Consider the following 23,540-nt stretch of genomic DNA (forward strand, 5'->3'; position numbering starts at 1 on the left):
ATAAACAAGATTTGTTTCAGTAAAGCGATTCGGCAAAAACTCATGTTGAGATGGAGATAGTTCAAGACTGATATGGTTGTACAATTTGCAATATACATTGCTGTAATGATAGTTTGCTGAAAACCATTTTGAATTTAATTTTTAACTTCATCGATTGTTGTTTTTCTTCTGAAAGCATCTGATAACATCAATATTTTGCACTAAAAAGTCACAAAATCTAAAGTAAATTATTGGTACTTTCTGTGTAAGACACGCAAAGTGCAATGCGGTAAACTTCTTTAAGGGGCAATGCATTTTAGTGAATTTTTATAATGAATTAATCAATTACAGTTTTTTTGGGACAAATAAATACATAAAAGCACATTTTCTGATGGTATTAACAATTTCGATGTAGAAAAGATGACAACAGCAGCATAAATTTCATAACCCATAAGTATAATTTTGCCTCTCAGTATAACAATAATTCCACTACAACAATATTTTTTCTTTGTTTGCAGAATATCATTATATCGAGGTTTCACTGTAGTAAAGAATTTTGGTTTTTGACAAAAGCAAGTGCCCAGTCCACTGATATTTAGGAGAACTTTTTATATCTAAGTTTAGCTATTAATGCATTAAATATGAAATTTCAAAATGTATAGTTATTTGAAACAACATGAAAAAATGCAATATAAAATAATGCATGTCTCTGTTTAGTACTCATTTGTTTATAGACGTTAGGGTGATGTTCTCAAAACTTAAGTTTTTCATAAACGATAGAAATAAATCACTGCATATATTTTCACATGCACTTCTATAAAACAGAAAGCTTTCTGAATGGGGAAAAAAAAATTCAGTGTCTTGACCTTCTGTTTTATACAGGTTTCACTGTATAGTCTTTATCTCATCAACTGTTTGTTGTAAAAAAATATGATTTCAATTTAAAAAATGCTCAAAATGTGTTCTAGATTCACTCTGTATGATTTTTGAGAATAATAATGCAGTGTGTCATAAAATAAAAAAATCAATTTGTTATGCCCCCCCCCCCCAAACTTTCAATCAGAAAGCTGTTGTCCTGCCTCTCCTGAGGCCAAAAAAATATTCAATGTTTCTAAGTGCAATATTCACTGAGATATTTGAATTCAAAAATGAGAGAAAAGTTGGGAAAGATCAGCATTAATGAGGGAAAAGAGAGTCTGTTTAAGCTGTTCTTTAACAACTTTTCTCCGATTTTTGAATTCAAATATCTCAGCAAATACTGCACTTAAACAAAAACAATTATATGTTTGTGTCTCAAAAGAGACAGAGCAACAACACAGGACATCATGTATATACAGTTGGACCCACTTATAATAAAGTCGAAAAAAAACCAGCGTATTTGTTCATTATACGCGCCTTCATTATATCCGTACTGGCTTGGAAAATGGTATGATTAAGCAAAATGGAACACTACTTATTATATTTTTAAATAATATAAGTACTTTATATAAAAAATAAATTGTTATAAAATTAATCCTGTATATTTAATTCTTTGCTGTTAGTAGGATCCTGGTCAGTGTGGAACAAACATATAGTACTTTTTTCGAACAATGCAAGAGCTGCCTCCGTATTGGTGTGAGGTCCTTCTCTTAATTTCTTCTAACAGATGTTCAGATCACCATTGGATTCTTCTCTCTCAGTTGGAATCTCTCTTCAATTCCTCTTTGCTTTTCAAAATCGTGAATAACAAACTTCGAGTAATCTTGAATTTCTTTGATACCTCTCTTTTTGTTCAGTTTTGGCATTAAGCCAACTGTATAGCTTCTATATTGAAAGCTTTAGAAAGCATATTGCGCTTGGATATTCTCAAAATTTTATCACACACAATAACATTACCACAACCAATCCCTGAATCTAGCTAAAGAGAAGCGGCCAACAGGGACGTCAAAAGTGTTTGACCTGTGGGTGCTCAGATTGAGTTTAATGTAAGAAACTTTGATTTCTGAATCAATTCTGGGGCTGCTCTAATGCGTAATAAAAATTACTGCAGAGAGCACCTACAGCATTTCAGCTCTGATGGCAAATGTAAGTATTTTGGAGGTTATCGTCTTAAGAATAAAGTAACTTTCCTCTTTTTTTTTGTCTAAGACTTTCTTCAAACAAAATAAGACTCATTGGAGAAGGGTTAAATGAAAATAATAATAAGCAAAGATTTTACAATAAATATCAAAACACACCAATAGAATGTCTTCCAGGAAGAAAAAGAACTACATTTCCAGCTGTAACTTAACTACATTGTAGAAAGGTAAATTTTTAGATAAGGCTGGCATTACACTATAAAATTTTGATAAAAGTTCTTTTATCAAACTCGAAAAATGCAACCAATAATCGCATGGGTTACATTTGAGCAAATGCAACCGGTAATCTTATTGGTTAGATTTTTCAAGTTTTATAAAATGGATTTTATCAAACTTTTATAGTGTAATACCGGCCTAAGACTTATATAGGAATACAAAGAAATTCTCAAAAATTCTTGTTTAAAACCAAATGAAAATTTGTTATAGGCATATTTTGCTGAAATTGATGTCCATTATAAGCAATCAAAATAATAGCAGTACGATATTCACAAAACGTAGAAAAATTTCGTAATGAGTGAAAATTTGTAACATCCGAGCTCTTTATAGCCAGGTATGACTGTTATTTGACACTAGATTTAATTTTCTGCCGTTTCCCATGCTCACAACATTATCAAATCTTAGCGCAATTTGCTAATAACAGGAGATACTGTAAATGGTGTTTTTTGCTTAATCGAAATGAAAATAAGTATAAACGCTAATCAAAAAAGAAACTTATGCAATGCTTAACATTTGCAAAATTTTATAATTTTTATGGTATAATATGTCATTTTTCTTTGTCCATTATGAAATAATATCTTAAGGATATCTATATGATATTTAGAGAGGAATAATAAAATTCTGACCCACCTTTGAGAGAAACAGATGTTACTAATTCTTCAGTGGTACATCAGGGTTGGGTTTGGTTTTTGAAGCTGAAGTATAAGCTGGAAAGGATGTTAAAAACTCTTGAAAATGTAGTTATTCAAGTTTATTATACCAGAGCAGCAGTCCCTGATTTGTGCTACACATAGCACTTGGAGCTCCACAAAAATAAAATAAATCATTCTTTTAGAGAGACCTCCAATGTAGAAATTAATTATAAAAACGACTTAGTGCAGCGGTTCCCAACCTTTTCGACTCACTAAGAGAGATATTTGTTATATTTTGAAATAGAAGCAACATTGTTATTTATCCAATGGCTCTTAAGCCGCAAGATGTTACAATTTTTTTTTCATTTCCCCCCCCCCCCACTTTCATTTAAAGATCCTGTTATCGAAGCTGCAGAGGTAAGCCCATCACAAGAAAAGGGTGCACAAATTTTGTAAGTACAATTCCATGCAGTTATTATTTAAACTATAAGTGCAAGAGCAAACTTTGCAAACATTTGATTGCTATGATTTCTATTCACTTCTTTGCAGACTAAGGAAAACAGTAGTACATGCTGTAAACCGATTCTTCAAAAGCTTAAAATCCACTATGTCTACAGCAGAGTAAATATTTTATAGTTTGTTATACCTCATTTTTATTGTTTTGTTATAACATCAAACATTCTTAAGTTTGAGTCCCACTAATGAATGCCTTAATTTACCATAAAATATTTTATACATAATGTTATTATGTTGTTCATTCATATGTTATATATGCTGTTTATTTATATTCATTTATTTGTTCATGCATCTCAAAACTCTGTGAAGAAAAGATCCAGAACAATACGAACTCTAGATTCTACTATTATAAATATCTTCCCATAGGTTAAATTTGTTGTATTGATTTGTAAATTTTATATGCAAATCATACAAAATAATTTTCTCTTACACTTTTACTGTTTTTCTTCAATAGCCTCATTCAAAACAATTCAACACAGTACATCGGTTTATGCTATTTTTGTAAATTATTATTACTGATGAATTGTCATGAAAAATTATAAATTTTTGTTCACATTTCACTTTTTCTTAGGTTGGCTCTGCGAACAGGTTTTGAGGATTTAAACAATGATGATTTCGAAGACGAATTAGATACACATCTGTTAGAGATGACTCTGAACATATCGAAACTGAAAGATGTGCACATGAAGTAAGCTGAATGAAAAATTTATTTTTACTTAAAAGTATTGAATGTTGATGTTAATTTTTCAATCTCCCCCCCCCCCCCATGTTTACATTATTTTTTAAATAAAATTTAAGTGGATTGATTAAAAATGACAAATTAGTCAAAACATTGCTTGAAATTGATAAGTTATTTTTAATATTCATACATATTTTGTCTATAAATTGTTACAATTCCCAATGTGAAAAAATTATGGGGATTGAGAATGTAAATTAATGTTAACTAAAACAGTGGCTCTCAACCTTTTTGGAACCGCGGCTCGGTGAATCAAATTTCTGAGTCTACGGCCCGGTCTCGAATAGCTTACTCGTTCATAAGTTAATAATTAATAAACAACCAATTATCTTTTTATTGTGAGCTAATTATTTATTTAATTAATTAAAAACCCATTAATAAATTAATTAATTGAACCCTTTAATTAAATAAATTTAAACCCTTTTAATTAATTAAAACCCATATAATGAATTGAATCCATTATCTTGTGGAGTGATGCAACATTTTTTTTCGCTAATGTATTAGTAACATGCATTAATTACCCCATATATATTGATACACTTGCATATGTTTAGATATATCACATTATACATTATATTGTATTATGTTTTTGAATGAATTTGATTGAATAAAGTTTGTGACTTCATTAAACATCCTCATTGCTTAAGCACCGGAACCTAGATGCTGAGGCTGTTTGAGCGCCCCAATATACAATGCAATGCTCCACTCCCTCTCCTGCATAAGGGATTAAACCCGTATGTATGGGACAAATAGCAACTTTCAGCCCCCTCAATATTTTCTTCATTTCGGTGCTTCTACCTCATTAAAAAATTCAATTGATCACAAATCAATCTAAACGTCTTAATATTAAATTTTATAGACTGATTTCGCAGTGTGTAAAAATACAAAGTTTTCATTCATAGTGGGCAATGGAATTTTTTTCTGCCAACATCGACACAGCACTTATTTATTAGAATTTTTAAATAACTTAATTGGTGTAAAATATATTTTACGACCGAACTTTGTGTTTAATCTTAGCTAGAAGGTAATGATATAAAAAAAAATTGTCTATATTGTAACTCATAAAAGTCCGATGAAGAGCAGAAAGTTGTCCATTTTTGGGCAAAACACTTTTTGGAATATTCACGATAGATGCTTATGTTAAATTATGTAACTTGATAAATTTCGAAACTTTGATTGTGATTTTTCTACTCTAAAACTTACACTTTTCTCTACTTTTTAACAAAAATTTAGATTTGTGAACCTATCATTTGAACAAATGAAAAATGTGACACTGGAAAAAAATAAAGATGAAAACTCTTGCAATGTAATTCACTGCATTTTTGCAAAGAAAACAGTATTCAAGTTATCACCAGTAATTATGTGCACCTTGATGACCAATTCAAAACACACTATTTTCTGTATAGTGGTGAAGCAGGTGCTTCACTGATTAGTCGCTGACATTTGCCACACATGTGTAAAATACTTTGTTCGTTTCTGAGAACACATACTAAATTATTATAATAAGACTGATAGAGGTTTTTACGACCGGCCATAAGTAACGGATCCAATGGTCGAAGGTTTTCTATATTATAAAGTTTATATTATCCCGGAAATTCCTAATCACTCACAATTCCTTTGAAGTTATGCAGCTTGGCGAGTAGCACAGATGTTTTTCCAGTCTCCAAGGAACGTGGAATACAGAGTTTTCTCGTGGCATTATTGTCTTCAGGACATTTTCTGTGGTGCCGACAATGGCAAACCGGGAACAGGGTCAATCTGGTTGTAAACAGAGCCCTGAAGCAGTAGGATATTTTCGGGGAAAAGGAACGGAGATTATGGAAAAACATTCCCCCACCCCTGCTGTATTGTTTGGGTCTCATGAAGATAGATACTCAAAAATAGGATAAGAAAAAAAAATGCAATTAAAAATACTAGTTTTGAGGGGGAGGAACAGAGATATGTTTCCCTTCCTTTGATCCTTGCAACAAAATGAAGGATTTTCAGTGCGATAAGGGGGAAGAGGGATCCTCCAAATTCTTATAATTTGCAATTGTGACTGCTGGAACTCTAGGAGGGTTTTTCATCTTTTCCCTTGTATGATTTTTAGACTGAAAAATTAAAATAATATGTACCATAATAGTGAAATAAACCAATTACTTATTTGTGGAAATGCTTTGAAAAATGAAAGGGTAATGAATACATTCTCGTGGTCCGGTACGATTGATGTCACGGCCCGACGGTTGAGAAACACTGAACTAGAGGGTGCAAGAACATATACTCAAAGTCCACTAAGGACTTGGTAAAGTAAAGAGGTTGAAAACTAACATTGAGATTTTTCTTTTTCAATAAAGAAAACCATTTTTTAATTTGGCAATATCAATGATAATATGATAGAATATAATGCGATTTCTTTTACTTTTCAGGTATTTAAATCTTGAAATGAAGAAAAACCAGGTAAAATTCCATTTCACGTGTAGGGAAATCTCATTACAACAATCTATATATATAAAATTGATTTTCTGTCTGTGTGTGTGTGTGTATGTTCTCTATAAAAAATCTACAATTTCAGATCGATCGTTGCCAAATTTTGCATATATACCTAATGGGACCCGACTTGAATGATAGGCTACTTTAAAATTTCATCAGAGCAGGGCAAATGCCCAAAACACTGTCTGGCAACAATGGTTTTTAGAGCTCAACAATCACTTTCGGAACGTTTACTTTGGTTTCCGTGGTTCCCTAGCAATGTGTTTCAGACATGTATATGCCTTTACAATGTCATTTCTTCGTCACTTCTTTAACGCTGCGAGTATATGTATAATAGTTTATGCTTTTATATATGGTGCAATTTTATAATGGTTTGCCACATTTTCAATACTCCAGTAATAAGGCTTTTTGAATAGACGTCATCATCAGCATTGCTTTGAGGGTCAGGCAAAGGGTGATCCTCATAGAAAGCAGTGTTAAAATTGCCAATTTTACTGTAGAAATGCAGGAATTTAGTGGGGTTTTCCCGCCACATCAATAATTTTAAAAATTGTATTGAATTCTTGATTTTTGAACTATTGAGTACACTTAGAGATACGAAGTCCGGCAAATTAAATATAAAGTAATTAGCCGGACCTACTTTTGATTTGGATATCCCTGCAATAACATTGATTTCAACTTTTTATTTATATCTTCTCAAGCATGAAAATTAATGTCTCCGTATCGTGTCGTATTGTGTCTTTTGATATTCAACTGCATAAACTTGTACAGTTTAGAGTCAGCGGTTCTCAACCAGTGCTCCGCGGAGCCTTTGGTGCTCCTTGTGCACTCTCCAAGGGCTCCGTGACCGCTCAAGGAAAATAAAAAAAAACAGTAAAATTTTAAAAAATAATTATAAATATTTTCAAATAGTAAAAATAAATCGGTAACTTTGATGAATAATGAAAAAAACTGGCCTACTGGCTCTGCCATAGAATTGTTTTACTTAAAAGGGCTCTGCAAGTCAAAAAAGGTTGAGAACTGCTGGTTTAGGTTGTTTTAAAACTAATTATGGGCCCATGAAGTGCATCGAAGAAATTCCACAGCTTTAATTAAGCATTTTTTGAAGCAGAAATAGGCAGATGGATAACTTTAAGTTCAGGGGGGGGGGGGAAGGAATCAAAGTACCTAGCGACCCTTTAAAAAAAAGAAAAAATATTCATTTCTATGTTTATTTACATTTAGATTTGTTTATTTCATGATTCACGCAGGAAGTCGCCATATTGGTTAACTTAGACACGGTTTGTATGTCCCTCAAAGAAAGGGAGATATCACGTGATCCAGAAAAGCCTCATTGAAGAACGCCCGGGCAGCGCCGGGTATTATAGCTAGTACTTGATATAACAATAAATCCTTCTACAATGATATTTTTCAAACCTTGTTTTTAATCACTTTTGTCTCTCTAATGTTGAACTCTTCTTGTTTCGCCATTGAGGATCAGGCAAAGGATGATCCACATAGAAATCAGTATTAAAATTGCAGATTTTACTGTAGAAATGTGGACATTTAGTGAGGGTTTCCTGCTACATCAGTATTTTCAAAATTGTATTGAATTCTTGATTTTTGAGATATTGAGTTCGCTTAGAGATATACGAAGCCCAGGATATTAAATATGCAGTAATCAGCCGGACCTTCTTTTGAGTTGGATATCCATGGGATAACATTGATTTAAACTTTTTATTTATATCTTCTCAAGCACAAAAATTAATGTCTCCGTATTGTCTTTTGATATTCAACTGCATCAATTCATGTAGGTTAAGATATTTTAAAATTAATTATGGGCCCATAAAGTACATCGAAAAAATTCCACAGCTTTAATTAAGCATTTTTGGAAGCTGAAACAGGCAGATCATTCTACAATGACATTTTTTCAAATCTTGTTTTTAATCACTTTTTGTCTCTCTAATGGTGAACTCTTCTTGTTTTCGTGATGATATCATTTGCTACAATAAATTTACCCATTTAAGAATATTTTGAAACAGCTACAACAACATTCTGCTATACATATTTCGCTCAAAATCACCTTCAATGTGTTTTTGAACATTGCACATGTTTTTCCGAGGGCATCAAAAATAATATTTTTGATATATATTATGATAGTATTTAATATATATTATGATATTATTTAATATATATTATGATAGTATTTAATATATATTATGATAGTATTTAATATATATTGTGATAGTATTTAATATATATTGTGATAGTATTTAATATATATTATGATAGTATTTAATATATATTATGATAGTTATTCCCCCCCCCCCCACTTCATCACAGACAGTATCAATGAAGTCTGCGTTGCTTCTTTCTGTGTAGTACACATAAATCTGATGCAGTAACCTATATCAGAAGGTGAAACATCTAATAATTCAATACCATCAATCACCCAATAAATTATAATTTTTTTTCATGAATAAATATTGAAATGCACATTTTCAGATCCTATTAAAAACAGCAATGCAGAAGAGATGTCAAAAACATCATTGAGTGCTGTCTGTTGATATAACAATAACTTTTTTACAATATTTTTTCTTAGTCTGCAGAGAATTGTATATCTCAGTTTCAATGTACTTATTTGTTTGCTTTAAATTTTCAACCTGTTCTTTTTTTAATTGATGTGTAATTTCAAAATGCAATATATTTGCTTAATTTTAATATGGTAAATTATTTTTTAAATGCATGTAAATCATACTTATTTTTACTTTCTTGCTTAGCTGAAAGAAATTGAAAATGTTCCAAAGAGGTAAGATTTCTTAGTTTATTACCAAATTTAAATTTAGCGTTAATCTAAATTATTTTTATACGGGATTTATCAACACAATGAAACTTCCCAACAACTGTCATTAATGAAACCAAGGAAATGTGACTGTTATTGAAATGCTACAATTATTGAAATGCTACAATTATTAAGAAGTTCGGTAGTCCTGAAAAAAATTAAAATTTTTAATTGCACACAAAATTGTAACAATTCATTATATATGTAACTGATTAAAAGAGGTTTTTTTTGTTAAAATTTATGAATGAAACTCATGTTTTTAAAAAAAACAATAAATTAAACAATAAATAAAATAAATTTATTCATTTAAAATGAAATTTATGATTTAACACTTTTTCTATTTGTTATGAAAAACTGTTTTTGCAAAAAAAACATGACAATGTCATGATGAAAATACATAGTAGGCAACTGTGTTGTACTCCTTGTATCTGGGAGCATACATGTTCAAGATCATGCTCATCTTCCAATACAATCAGCTATTTTTTGTCACTGTCTAGGGCAAAATTTTCAATTGGTATTGACCCTCACACCATTAGTCAAACAGCATGGCAACCAACAGCTCTGTGAGTTATGACATAGCCGCTCGCTATATTTTAGCCCTATTTACTTCTTTGTGTTGATTTTTGTGTTTTTTTTTAATGCACCTAGCACACTAGATAGCTTCAAACCTCAGAGACTGCAAACCATATTTTGAAAACCACAAATGCGAAGAAAAACCTATACTTGATTTCATGCTTGCAAGGTTCAAATAAAAATCCTTCACAGCAAATCTTGGGTGCTATTTTTCTTATGATGTGCATCATTTTCTTTCATTTTTATGTATAAAAGTGACTCTTATTTGGAAATCCTTGTTTGGAGGTTAACCTTAATTTTAATCCAATGGGATTCCTTCTGTTCCAAGAAAAAAATGGCTGTCCTTCAGAGATTTCACTATGTAATAATAAGATTTTATATTATTGCATGTTATTTTTTGATTTTACATCTAATTTTTTTCCTGATTTACACAATTGCATTAATTACATGCATTCCATTCATGTGTTCATAGTTATTTTCATTCTCCTTGGGAGGTTAGGCCCATATATTGTTGTGTATTTTGTCTGTATTGACTGTAAGGAATTATTATTGTTCTAGCCAAATCCTTTGCTTTTAAATATCATTATTTATAAGGCCTTTGTTATATAAGAGTTTCACTTATTTTCTCATAAAAGACTCATTTTCAGAACAACACAAGTCTGTTTTCAAGACAGAAGAAACATTTTTCTGATTGATTTTTCATACTTCCCAGCAAATGCTGCAGGAAGTTATTAAACTTATAAATGCCTTTAACGAGCTGTTTAGAACAAACCAGGCGAAAAATTGACAAGTATCCGCCTGCTTAATGCAATGCTCAGGCTTACATAGCAAATATCACCAGTGTGTTTCTCAAGACTGAAGTGGACACTTTTCCACCGTTTGCCATACAGCTCTAACCTTGCACCCGGGGGGGGAACTTTCTTTTCTTTCTTTACCTGAACAATCATTTTGAAAAATACATTCATGATGACGCAATAAAAAATTAAGATATGAGTTGAAAACTGTTACCCCGATCCCTTTACTCTGCACCAACTTCAGTCATTTATCCCCATATGGTGATTTCTAACCAGTGGAGTTGGGAGGAAAACAAAGTCGCCATCTACCAGTGATCACCTCAGGCTTGGTAGGTAAAGAACTTGTTCCTGATGTTCTTTGCCCGGATTTAAACCCATGGAACTTGACGGTAACATTCATAGTGGAAAACGAGCATCTCACCACTGCATCACTCTTATTACCCAGACTGGATAAATGTTGCAAAAATGGTGATAATTGTACAAGGAAATAATACAGAAACCAGTGAATAGTTTGCAGTAGACATTTTGTCACACAAAATGTTTTGAATGCTGAAGTCATCGTAGCATTTTTCATTTTTTGAAAACACATAATGTCTTAAATTTATCAAAATTACTTTATTTATTGTTCTTTAGGATACAGAAAAAAGAAGCTAGGAAAAGCTACTTCAATCTGCGGAACAATCTTATTCCCAGGTCAGAATTATAATATAAATAAGACTGGCTAGATGCTGATGCGCTATATATATATATATATTGCATCAAATATCAGAAGAGAATTTATAGACAGATTTATTAGTAAATACTGTATATAAAGCGCTTAACTTAATTATATTTGTTTTAAATTTGTTACACCTCAGTGTTGATATGTTTCTTTGCAACTTTTCTGTACCAATAGAATACTTAGCAATGAATGTAACTAAACCCAAATATACTCTAGTAAATTAATCTTTTTTGTCAGTAAATCTTTGGATTGAACACGTTTCCAAAAATTATTTGTTTGATTCGCAGGGGTATCTTTAAATGATGGGGGGGGGGCAATTTTTTTTTGAGAGGGGACCAACTTTCACTCAAAAATGACCCCAGATTTTGCCAATAATTAATCCAATTAGAGTGGAGCGGCATCTTTGCTACATTCATTTATATATCGGCCAATAGCTGGCACGTTTGATGTCTAAAGTCTGACCAATTCAGGTATTCAGCAAGTCATTAAGCCAGAGTCCAACAAAATAAAGCAGATTCTTGTCAATCCAAGCCTCAAAAAGTTGAGTTTATAAAAGCCCCCCCCCCCCCAACTTCCAATTAGGTGTTGCTCTCTTCTGAGCCCAACAAAAAAAACTACATGTTTTGAAGTGTAATATTTGATAATAATTCACTGAGATGTTTGAATTCAAAAAATTGCTGGAAAGGTGGGAAGAACAGCATAATGAGGTTTTCCATAAGTTTATACAGTTCTTTTCATCATTTTCAGTGATTTTTGAATTCAAATTACCTCAGCGAATATTGCTATTGGACAGAGTTGTGAACAAAATTTCTGGTTGGTTCTGTTCTCAAATTTTGGAGCCAGTTTAACAGTCCAGAAATCACTGAGTGGTTTAAATAAGTCCAGGTGTAAAAGTTCATGTGTTTGAATTTATGCATTCATCTAACTTCACTACATGAGTGAAAAAATAACAGCATTCAATTTCCAGGTTGCAAGAACAAGAAACTGCTCACATTTTTGAAGAGCTTGGTGTAAAACAAAAGCAAATTATCGAGTAAGTTTTTCATTGATTTAGAAAGTAACAGTAAAGTTTACAAAACTGTTGTAAGTAATAAGGTATGAGCGTTTTACTATTTAAATTGCCTGTTCAATTATTATCATTGTGTCATTCTATATATATTACACATTTTTTAATGTTAAGGTTTTTGCAATTATGGGCAAACTGTTAATCTTTGAGGCATACTTACAATTAGGAAATAGTATCCGAACAACGTGTGAACCTCAGATGTGCCATTCATATTGTATATATAATTATTAAAATCAAAAACAACTAAATTCTTATACGGACACCCTGTGCTCAAAATCCCAATTGGAAAGTTGTCCTGTCTCTCCTGAGGCAAACAAAAATTCCAGGTTTCTAAGTGCAAAATTTGCCGAGATATTTAAATTGAAAAAAATTGGAGAAACATTGGGAAAAAATAGCACAAACTAACAGACATTGCTTCTTTCCCTGATTTATGGTGTTCTTTTCCACCTTCCTTCATTTTTTTAAAAATTCAAATCTTCGGGATTATCGCACTTGCAAATGAAAGGGGTTTTTTGTTGGCCTCAGACTGGGCAACAACTTTCTAATTGGGTTTTTGAGCAAAGGGAGTCCTTATAAAAAGTTATTTTCTGCGTTTTAATGACTTTATACAATTCCTTGCAATATGAATGACGTATGTAAGGTCTACATGTCATTGGATACTTTACCCAAGTGGAAGTATGCTTCTAGAATCAAAGGTTCACCAGTTACTTTGTGATGTGAAGTATTAGCTATGCACCCTGCATATATATGATTTACGCAAGAAAATAATTAACTTATTTTAAAGCAAATGCATTTCTCTTTTTATTTCAAGGGCGATCAATGAAATCGACAAAAAGACCATAGTAAGTTTTTTTTCCAATTGACCTTTGTATTCAAACTTATCAGTTTTGTTACAAATTCAATGGTCCTGACTCAGCAGAATCAGATTCATCTGATCATAGAATAGGAAAGCTGAGCTCTTTTTAAACAGAATTATTCATTATTATTTTTGTGAATTATTTGAGAGTGAAAATAACAAGGATTTTTAGTAAAAATTGCCTAATATTTTTGAGCCTGAAACCTCTAATCTTTCAAGATTCTACTATAAATTCAAATAAATTTACAGCGGCGCACACAAGCAAATAATCTGTTTTGGAAATATTTTCATAATTCAAGGAATTCATATATCAAAGCAAACTTTACCATAAGAAATAACAGAAACTAAAATTTTTGTTCCCAATTGTCTTCACACACAAAATGATTCTTTTCTAAGATGACGTAGAGGTTAATATATTTTATATTGTATTTTTGCATACTGTAATTTTATTTATTTATGACAGGCATCTTCAACCCGTTGCTCACACCACTGTGCTCCTTTAAGTGTCCGATGCTCATATTCAATTTCATGCTTGCGAGCACTTGATCAACATTTCAATTAAACACCTTAGAGGAACTGCATTCAAGAAATGAAATCATAATCATTTCATGTATTTGTATGTTAAACTTGCCGTGAGGGTGCTCTTCTTTTGTTGGTAACTTTCAGTCAAAACATACAGTAATTATTATAATTTTCAACATAATTTTCATTACTTATATATTTTTAATTAAAGTGTTCCTTGCTTACTCATTCCCTCACTATTTTGCTCACTTGTTCATAGATTCTGTAGCTCACTCAGCCACTCACTCACAGACTCAGTATCTTGCTCTCCCACTCACTCGCCCAACTACTCTCATTTACCTACAGTATTTATAAACTGATTCTCAGATCCTGAATATTTATGCTATTTTTCAAGTTTTTTTCACATTTATTCAAGTTTGTATTCATAAAAACAATATTACACTATAGCTCAATAAGTAGTTCTTAAATTATTTTCATTTTTTTTTCCACCCAGGTATCTATTCCGGAATTTGAAAGGGAAAAATATTATTCCTTTGCTGGTATGTAATTTTTACATTGCATGGAAAATAGTTTGCTGTTTACTATGACCTTGATTTCACTGAATTCTGTGCTTGTTCATGAAAGAATGCTCCACCAAATCTGATTTTCTGTTTGGCCCGATCTGCAGAATCTTTCAAGTTCTTCAATTCTTCCACTGACAGATATTTTTATGGTTCAGCTATGAACTTGGGCACATGTTCATATTATTCTGAAGACCTCAGGTGTTAAATTCAAGCATTCACCATCTTTACTTCAAAATAATGAAAACATACAGTAGCACTAGCAAAACACAAAACAAGTACGATTCTGACAAGACAAATACATCAGGGCCATACATGCACTCAGAACACACATTCTGACATGTATTGATTCATTAAAACTTTTGTAGAGGAATGTTTACGAGATGCATGTATGGTTAAGTAGAAGAACACATCAACCTGAGACACCTGATGGCATCCACTGGTGTTGAGAAAATGATGAGTTTCAAATCAGAAAATTAACCCCTCATTTGACGATGGCTGCAAAAGCCTAATCACCTAAACCAGCATTTCTCAACCTATGGTCTGCAGGCAGACTTGATACAATTATTCACCCATTGCAATTGCTATTTGTAATGTTAATGTGGGTTCAAATAAAAATTTACTTAGGTTCACCATACATCAAGAAGAATACAGAAAATTGTGGTCGTAAATATGGGATATCACTAACTTTTACCTGAAATTGCTGGGTTGTGCAAATAAAGGGCTGCTACAAATCGTAATAAACAAAAATGTATTTAATAAAAAAGTATTTAGATGATTTAATGATTATTTTATTGAGAAAAATATGGTAAACTGGGTACAACGATAACTCTTAAATCTGTAAAATACAGGACATCACCAATTGTCATCAAAAAGGTTGTCAGAAGTAAGCACTATCACACCAATCATAATTAAAATTCCAAAAAAATTGCAGACAACAAATCAAACCTGGTTTAAACCTACATTAAACCTGACAAATGCGAGATGATTATTTATAATTTTTTTTACGCAATTATCATAATGTAATTTATATTATGAAAACACTGTGTATATATTCTCAACTTTAGTAAATATTATAAATTAAAATAAGTATCATTGAAAAAAAACGAGATAAATGTATAAAAAAAAATCAGAATAACAAAAATTACAGGAATGTCCACAATACAAGACACAAGGGGTCCATCAAATTGTTTCAGACATTTTACTGGTCCTGTTTTCAGAAAAATATGAGAAACACTGACCTAAACAATATTATACCCACAACATATTATTTTTTCAGAGAGAGAAGGGCTCCGCAGTAAAGATAAGGAATACCAGAGTTTGAATATTCCTGAAATAGACCCTGATAATACTGATGGTGAGTGTTTTTTCCTTTATAATGTATGTTGTTTTAAACTTATTTTCACAGCTGATATTACTTGATGCATATTATAAGTAATGGAATTGTAACAGAGGGGTGGAAAATGAAAATTTGATTTTTGTTGCGGGAAAAATTATATATATTTATACATTCTCTACACAATATCAACAAATGAGAGGCTAACATATGATATTTCAGATTTAAAAAATAATTTGAATATGAATGTTTTTAGATTTAGCTTGTAGACTTAGTAATCAGTAATTTAATAAAAAAATGACCAGAGGAAAAATTTGAAAAACACTCATTAGAAAATAATTTTTTTTTTTGCCGCTGATACAAGTCTAAAATGTGCTTTTTTTTTCTTTGTAGTTTCAAGCATTTTCGAACGTTTGATCTTTCTTCTTTTACCAGAATTTACCCATTCCATATTTAAAATGATGTGTTTCTTTTTTGAGTTCGCTCTTGATCATTACCTTCAGTTTGATAAAACATACTTTGAGATGACTTCTTTTGTTGAGTCATTCTTAGAATAATTATTGGAAATTCTTAGAAATTTAATAGAGAGGGATTAAAAACTATGGACTCAAATTATTTTTAACTTAAACTATAGTAATTGTAACTATGGAATGTAGTAATTGTAACTGTAGAGTAATGATTAAACTATTAGAAATTTAATAGAATGATTCTATTTTCACAAAAAATTCAGTCGTACATCTGTTTTTACTCCCTATTTTTCACAGATTTGTGATTGCTCCATGTATTTTATTTTCCAGCATCTTTAACAGATTTTCAGTCTCTCGTTTTGCTTTGAAGTTTTCTATTATTCATTCTCTTGATATGCCATTTCTTTTTACGCCATTCACCGGCAGGTTTAGTGTTCAACGCAAAATGGTTTTCACATAAGCATTAATTAAAATTATTTTGTCTAGATTGGTTTGAAAGGATAATGCTTGTAAGTGTTGCGCTTGTTATGCGTTCAAGTGTTGCTATCTATCTGCCAAATCAAAAATGGGAAGGAATTTTTTTCCGCAAATTTCAAGCTATGCTGTATTGGATGAAATAATTTGTAAAAACCATTGTGTAATTTCTTATTCATTTCATCTAGCTGAAACACAACTCAGGTAGTACACAATAACACATGTAAGTTTATGAAGTTGGTGAATATAAAGCCCAGGATAAGAGCTTTAAGGACTAAACTGCCTATGTTATCTTTCACTATATTACTCATGGCATATATAAATCTATGCGTTTTCTCCCAGATAATTTTACTCATGCATCTTATATGCCAGAGAGGCATCAAAATGATGTCTTGCACGGGTGAGAATTTTGTGGCAAGCCTTCCCTACTATTAATTAACATGATTGCACAGAGGCTATTATATATTTTTTAATAAAGGGACCCAATGGAAAACTCATTTTCAACCACCATCAACGCATGATCGCTGGTATCAAGAAGAGCCTGATAAGAGGTTATGGTTTTCTGGGATAAAATTGAGCACAGAAATTTGCTGGGAAAATCCAAAAATTTATTTTAAAAAATTGGTGACCTTTCTTAGTTTGTGACCTTTTTTACTCATTTCATTTTTTCTGGGATTTCATCACTTTTCCATGATTTTAATCACTCTGAATTTACTGACGGCTTTTGTGGCACAACTCCTGATGGTGAAGACAAATTCTTCAATGCTGTTTTACCAGTATGATAATATGTTCTTTTGCAAATTTTTCCATCCTGTTAAAGGATACGCAAATTTTTTGTTAAGTACAGCCAGTCAGTGAAAATAGACACTAATTTAAAAATAATTACCGTAAGGAATGTATAACTCAAAGGCGTTAACTTCTTTTCCAGAAAAAAAAAAGCTGGAAACAGCAATTGAAGGGGTTTTTTTTGTTCTGCGGATGAGCAGAAATTCACATAGTTTGACCCCATTTTACACGTTGTCAAAAGCCTAGGCACCGAATCCTGGGGAGGGGGCCTCAAGCTAATTCCATTTGTGTGTCTGCAACAAATAAAATTGCAGGGAGGACAAATGTGTCATAGAAAAATCAACCTCTATTTGACGTTGCTTCATAAGTTTCTTAAGGGAAAATATTGTTTTTGGTGCAAGATGGCACAGAATTGAATGTAGCACAAACATCAGAAATTGTAGCAGTTTATAACAGATTTTCCACCACTGTTGTAATTATAACAATACTAATGGTCTTTTTAAAATATATTTTGATAGCTGCAGCAAAGCTCAGAGCAATTCTACTGAACATGTAGAGGAGATGGCGGTGCAGCGATCGGACTGAGACAAGACGCACGAATTCCTGTTGTGCTGTGAGAGGTATACCACGGCGGTATTCAGACGAAATTCAATTCAGACGAAGCGTTTCATTAGCAACTGCATTAAACATCCTCATTGCTTAAGCACCGGAACCTAGATGCTGAGGCTGTTTGAGCGCCCCAATATACAATGCAATGCTCCACTCCCTCTCCTGCATAAGGGATTAAACCCGTATGTATGGGACAAATAGCAACTTACAGCCCCCTCAATATTTTCTTCATTTCAGTGCTTCTACCTCATTAAAAAATTCAATTGATCACAAATCAATCTAAACGTCTTAATATTAAATTTTATAGACTGATTTCGCAGTGTGTAAAAATACAAAGTTTTCATTCATAGTGGGCAATGGAATTTTTTTCTGCCAACATCGACACAGCACTTATTTATTAGAATTTTTAAATAACTTAATTGGTGTAAAATATATTTTAGGCCAGGCGATCAATTTTTTGAAAAACTTTATTTATTAGTTAATTTTTTGGGTGTGTGTGTGGATCTTGTAGTTTTTGAATATGTCTAAGCAAGTGAATGCTAGTTTTTCCCCATCCGTGTCGACTAAACGTAAAAATCTGTCCCCTATAGCCGATAATTGGAGCCTTTCACAGATGATCTCGCGGTTATCTGATGAAATAATGAACTGTAACTATAAACTTGGGACATTAGGAGTCATGCCAGAGACAGCTGAAAATACTGTCGTGGAATGTATCTAGTTTGATTTCATTGCTCGCATAGCCTGTCTACTAGTGCTAATTATAATGTTTTCTTTTTTTTGTGAAACCTGGACTGAGAGCTTGAGGCATGTGAGTACGATTTTTTTTGCTGATTTCAATCTTATTTTTAATCCGGTGGTCAGAACCTCCATTTTTGGACGTTTTAAGGGCGGATGGCTTTTGGGAGTTCAAAAAAGCATTAAATATGAAATCTTATATAAAAATTAATATTTTATATCTATTGAATGCATTGCAAACTCTAAATCCTCTAATTTAATTCTTTGTGTAATTCAATCACTCGGAGTGGGACAATATTTTGCATAACATCAATAGTTTTTTGGAATTGTATCCCCGTAGTTTTCTGATTTTGGGTGATTTTAACTCTAGAATTGGTTTTTATAACGCTGTATATGACAGATGTAACGCAGAGTTATGGGGCCATAGAAATACTCAGGATACTGCTATAAATAGTAATGACTATAAATTTATTGATTTCTGTAATTGGCATAATTTAGTCGTTCTTAATGGCAGAAAATTCAGATTCCAAGGTGGCTTGACCTTCATCTGAGGAAATGGCTCTTCTGTCATCAACCTTAGTTTTTGTCACTGGTATATTTCTCATTTGGTTAGTCATTTTGAGGTCTGTCGGGCCACAGATTCCGATCACTTTCCGATTGTAGTGGAGCTTTATGGAGAAAAAATACTCCTTAGAAAAAACGTTAAACGTAGAAGATTCTTTTAGAATAATGATCTTTGGGAGAATTACTCTGATCTCGTGCAGGCAAATGTGTAACTTCCCTAACAACATAGATTTGTCTAACTTCATAAACATTATTGAATTCTCTGCCATATCCTTGAACATGTGGTCCCCAAATAAAAAATCATTTACATGGTTTGATGACAAGTGTAGATTGGCTATTCAAAACCGCAACAGGATTCTAACTAATCTTTGGACTAGTGTTAATTTTGAGTTAACTGACACGTTTAAAAAGGCAAGAAATGAAGCAAGAGAGGAAGATCTGTCATATAAAAAAATTTATGTTTCTATGTTCAGTTTTTGAGAACCCTTCATGCTTTAACGATAGTCGGAATTTTTGGCATTTCATCAAGGGCTTTGATTCAGGAAAAGCAATCTCTAAACCATCAAATATTAACTGGGCAGGGTATTTTGGAAATATTTCTGCTGCATGAAGTACAGTCATTTCAGTATATGGAGTGTACAATCACTGCATAAACTGGGGAGATGAGACCCTCGATACACAGATAACTGAAACAGATTAGCTCAGCTTTTAAATATTCCAAGAGGGGTAAATCTCCAGAAATAGACGGAATTCCCATTGAGTTTTTTAAACATGATTTTCTTGTGCCGTATCTGGCTAAAATGTTCAATACTTTTTATGACTATGGTAATATACCAAGGGAGTGGAATGAAAGAGTGATATACCCGCTACATAAAAAGGGATCTTTAAATGATCAGGGTAGTTTTAGAGCGATTTCATTATTATGTGCCTCTTCCAGAATATACACCTCTATTCTACATTTGCGTTTATCCAAATGGATTAGCGATAGAAATGTTCTCTCCCCATACTAAACGGCTTTTCAACACTTGATAACATTTTGATCCTTGATACAGTTATACATAAGACATTAGCTAAAAAACGCCACAAATTATATGCTTTTTTCGTTGATTTTAAAGCCGCTTTCGATACAATTGACAGGGACTCCCTTCGGTCCAAGCTGTTTAAAATTGGATTGAGCTATAAGTTTGTGAATTCAATTAAAAAACTTTATGATGGCATGTATGGTCGAGTTCCTTGTGATGGAGGCCTTTCTGCACCTTTCCCCATACAGATCGGCGTGAAACAGGGTTGCAAATTAAGTCCGTTGTTTTTGAGCATATATTTAAATGATTATTTAATGGACATTTTTCTGAGTCAGATATACAGGGAGTGTCCATTGCTAATAAGGAAATCAAGGTCTTAGCTCACGCTGATGATATTGTTTTACTTTCTGATTGTAAATCTGGCCTTCAACGACTGATCAATAAGCTGGAATATTTCGTCAAGCTTTCGGGAATGAGGGTGAATTTACTGAAATCAACGATTATTGTTTTTAGAAATAAATAGCCACAAAGATTCTAAATCTGATAGGCTGTTCTTCAAAGAATCCGAAATAGAAAAATTTAATCAATATAACTACCTGGGTTACCCCTTTATTTCAATACAACGGCTCTTTCAGAAAACATATCGCCAGTTCTAAAGCTCATATAAAAATACGGATGGATAAACTTTTGATTTCGGCCCGGGTAAACTTTTAAGACTGGCTTATACGGAGGGGAGATCGTGAGCCCAAACTCGAATATGTTTGATTCTATACAATTGGCTTTTATCAAAAAATGATATAGTATACCATTTTATGTTCCATCATATTTGATTTACACTGATTTGGTAGATTGCCAGTGCAATTCACCATCGTAAAAAAAGTTATGAATTTTTTTATACTGGTTATGAGGTTAACTCGGTCGTCAAATAACGATTTAAGTACTTTTTGCCTTAATTGGAGTGTTAATCATAAAATGGGTTGGGGACTCAGTGTTGAACCCCTTCTGAATGTCATAAATGACGTTGGTTTATCTACACCCTTCTCCGAGTAGTCCAAGGGCGTCACGTACATAGTCACGGAAAATTTTATTGACAGTTTTCGAAATAGAATTGAAGAAAGCAATTTTAACCCATATTATAAACATATTAAAAATTCTTTCTTCCCGAGGAGTACCTGAATTTTCAAAGTAATCCCATATATCAGACTATTTTACTACAAGCTGGTTGTAATTTTATTAGAGGCCTAAATCGTTTTTCTAACCGATGTCAATGGTGTGATTATCGTGGAGATATTGATTTCGTACACGTCATTGCAAACTGCAGTCATTTTGCTGGCCAAGGTCTCACAGCTCTCAGTCATTATCGTTGTATGATTTATCCAATATTTTACGAGATGAAGTTATGACCATACTAAAACTTGCCACGTAATCAGAAACATCAATGGTTTATCTCATATTTATATTCTGCATGTGTGTGTGTGTGTTTTTTTCCCCCTCTGCTCTGTATTTTTTTGTTTATTTGTTTTATTTTTTTAGTTATTTATTTTTTAAGCATTTATATTACATTCTGCATCTAGGTGTTCGTCTGTGTTGTTCAACCAAGCGTTCCGTTTTTGTAATAGCTTTTTTCCATTGTGGGCTCCGGCCTAATGCACAATAAAGATATTATTATCCTCTATTGAAAATGTAAAAAGCAGAGGAAAAATGAACTTTACTGTTTCAAGTTTTTGAGATATAAAAAAAAAGAAGAAATATTTTTGTATTCAATAATAACTGCATTAATTATCGTTGTTACATATTGATATAATGCTTGCTTTCTCAAATGATATGAAGTATTCGTCGTTCTTTAATTTTTTTTGCTTTGCCAAACCAATTTTGTAGAAATAAAAAGAAAAATTTTTGCTGAACGTTGAGCTTTTATTTCAGACCTATTTTTTCTCATGTTTATAAACACTGATTGCCTGTATCACTGATAAATTGTAATTATATGATTATAAGTGTTGTATCGTCAAACCAATTTCTGACAAACATCTTTGACCTTAGTTGCAGGAAGCCTATTGATTTCTGTTTTGCCCCCCCCCCCCCCCATCACAATTGGGTCTTTGACAGGAGTGCAAATTTATTGGAAATATTGGGAAATCTCAAACCTAGTATTTCTATCATAGCTATTATGGAGATAGTAGCAGATATTGTAGGGAGCAGGGTACTTGGGCTACAGACCCAAGTGTCTATGCCTATATCCTGCATACAGGTAATTCCCCTATTTCATTAGTAAACTCATTATTTTTTAATTATTTGAGCCTGGTGTGAACCCAGTCTTGTGGGGGGGGGGGGGCATCACTGCAGTGGTATATGGCAATCCTATTGGCCTTCTTTTTATTCTCTCTCTCAAAAGCAGACAAAGGGAAAGAGAGGAAAAAAAATAGGGCTGATCCGAGATTAATCAAGTTGGTTAACTGATTAATTGTTATTAGCAATTTAAAAATTTTTAATTGAGTTAATCAACTCGATCAAAATTTGATTACAAATTTGTTTGAAAGTTTATAATTTAGCTTGATTTATTTAACTCAACTGATTAGATGTCTGATTATGGTCCTATATGTAACATTTCAGATAAGTGACCACTTTTCAAAGTATTTGAGTCAATCTTTTGATCAAATTTTTTGACATGGTGAAACAGAAGTTCTATTCAGTGAAAACTAGTGATTATTTCAGTTTGAAATCAAAAAATTTTGGAAAGCAAAGACCAAAATTTATTGTCCGTACTGTAAACAGCACTTTTCTTGTTTGGGAAGAATGAGCCCCCCTCCCCAGTACCATTCGAGAGCATTTGCAAACAAAAAAAAAGTAACTGTATGAAAATTGAAATTAGTTTCGAAATCAGTAACTAACCTAAAATAACAAATTTATGAGGAAAAGAAGACAAGATCAAAGTTATATAAGAAATTTCAGGAGATAAGAATGTTCAGCAT

At 32.3% G+C, this 23,540-nt stretch overlaps 1 protein-coding gene across 1 annotated transcript in view; it reads left to right on the plus strand.

The window, feature by feature from the left end:
* The window catches only part of LOC149083931 (uncharacterized), a 57,033-nt gene extending 34,582 nt beyond the window's left edge, over positions 1 to 22,451 (plus strand). The window contains exons 7-17 of the mRNA XM_089234307.1: positions 3,339 to 3,396; positions 3,494 to 3,565; positions 4,032 to 4,148; positions 6,602 to 6,632; positions 9,425 to 9,453; positions 11,487 to 11,546; positions 12,542 to 12,607; positions 13,452 to 13,482; positions 14,512 to 14,557; positions 15,858 to 15,935; positions 18,160 to 22,451. Coding sequence (XP_089090433.1) covers positions 3,339 to 3,396; positions 3,494 to 3,565; positions 4,032 to 4,148; positions 6,602 to 6,632; positions 9,425 to 9,453; positions 11,487 to 11,546; positions 12,542 to 12,607; positions 13,452 to 13,482; positions 14,512 to 14,557; positions 15,858 to 15,935; positions 18,160 to 18,197 — 626 coding nt within the window. The 3' untranslated portion in view covers positions 18,198 to 22,451. The remainder of the gene's footprint in view (positions 1 to 3,338; positions 3,397 to 3,493; positions 3,566 to 4,031; positions 4,149 to 6,601; positions 6,633 to 9,424; positions 9,454 to 11,486; positions 11,547 to 12,541; positions 12,608 to 13,451; positions 13,483 to 14,511; positions 14,558 to 15,857; positions 15,936 to 18,159) is intronic.
* Positions 22,452 to 23,540: the final 1,089 nt, after the last annotated feature.

Source organism: Pholcus phalangioides, unplaced genomic scaffold (genome assembly GCF_987345545.1).
Source record: "Pholcus phalangioides strain wild (caught in Gottingen) unplaced genomic scaffold, Ppha-v1.0 ptg000008l_1, whole genome shotgun sequence".
Lineage (NCBI taxonomy): Eukaryota > Metazoa > Arthropoda > Arachnida > Araneae > Pholcidae > Pholcus > Pholcus phalangioides.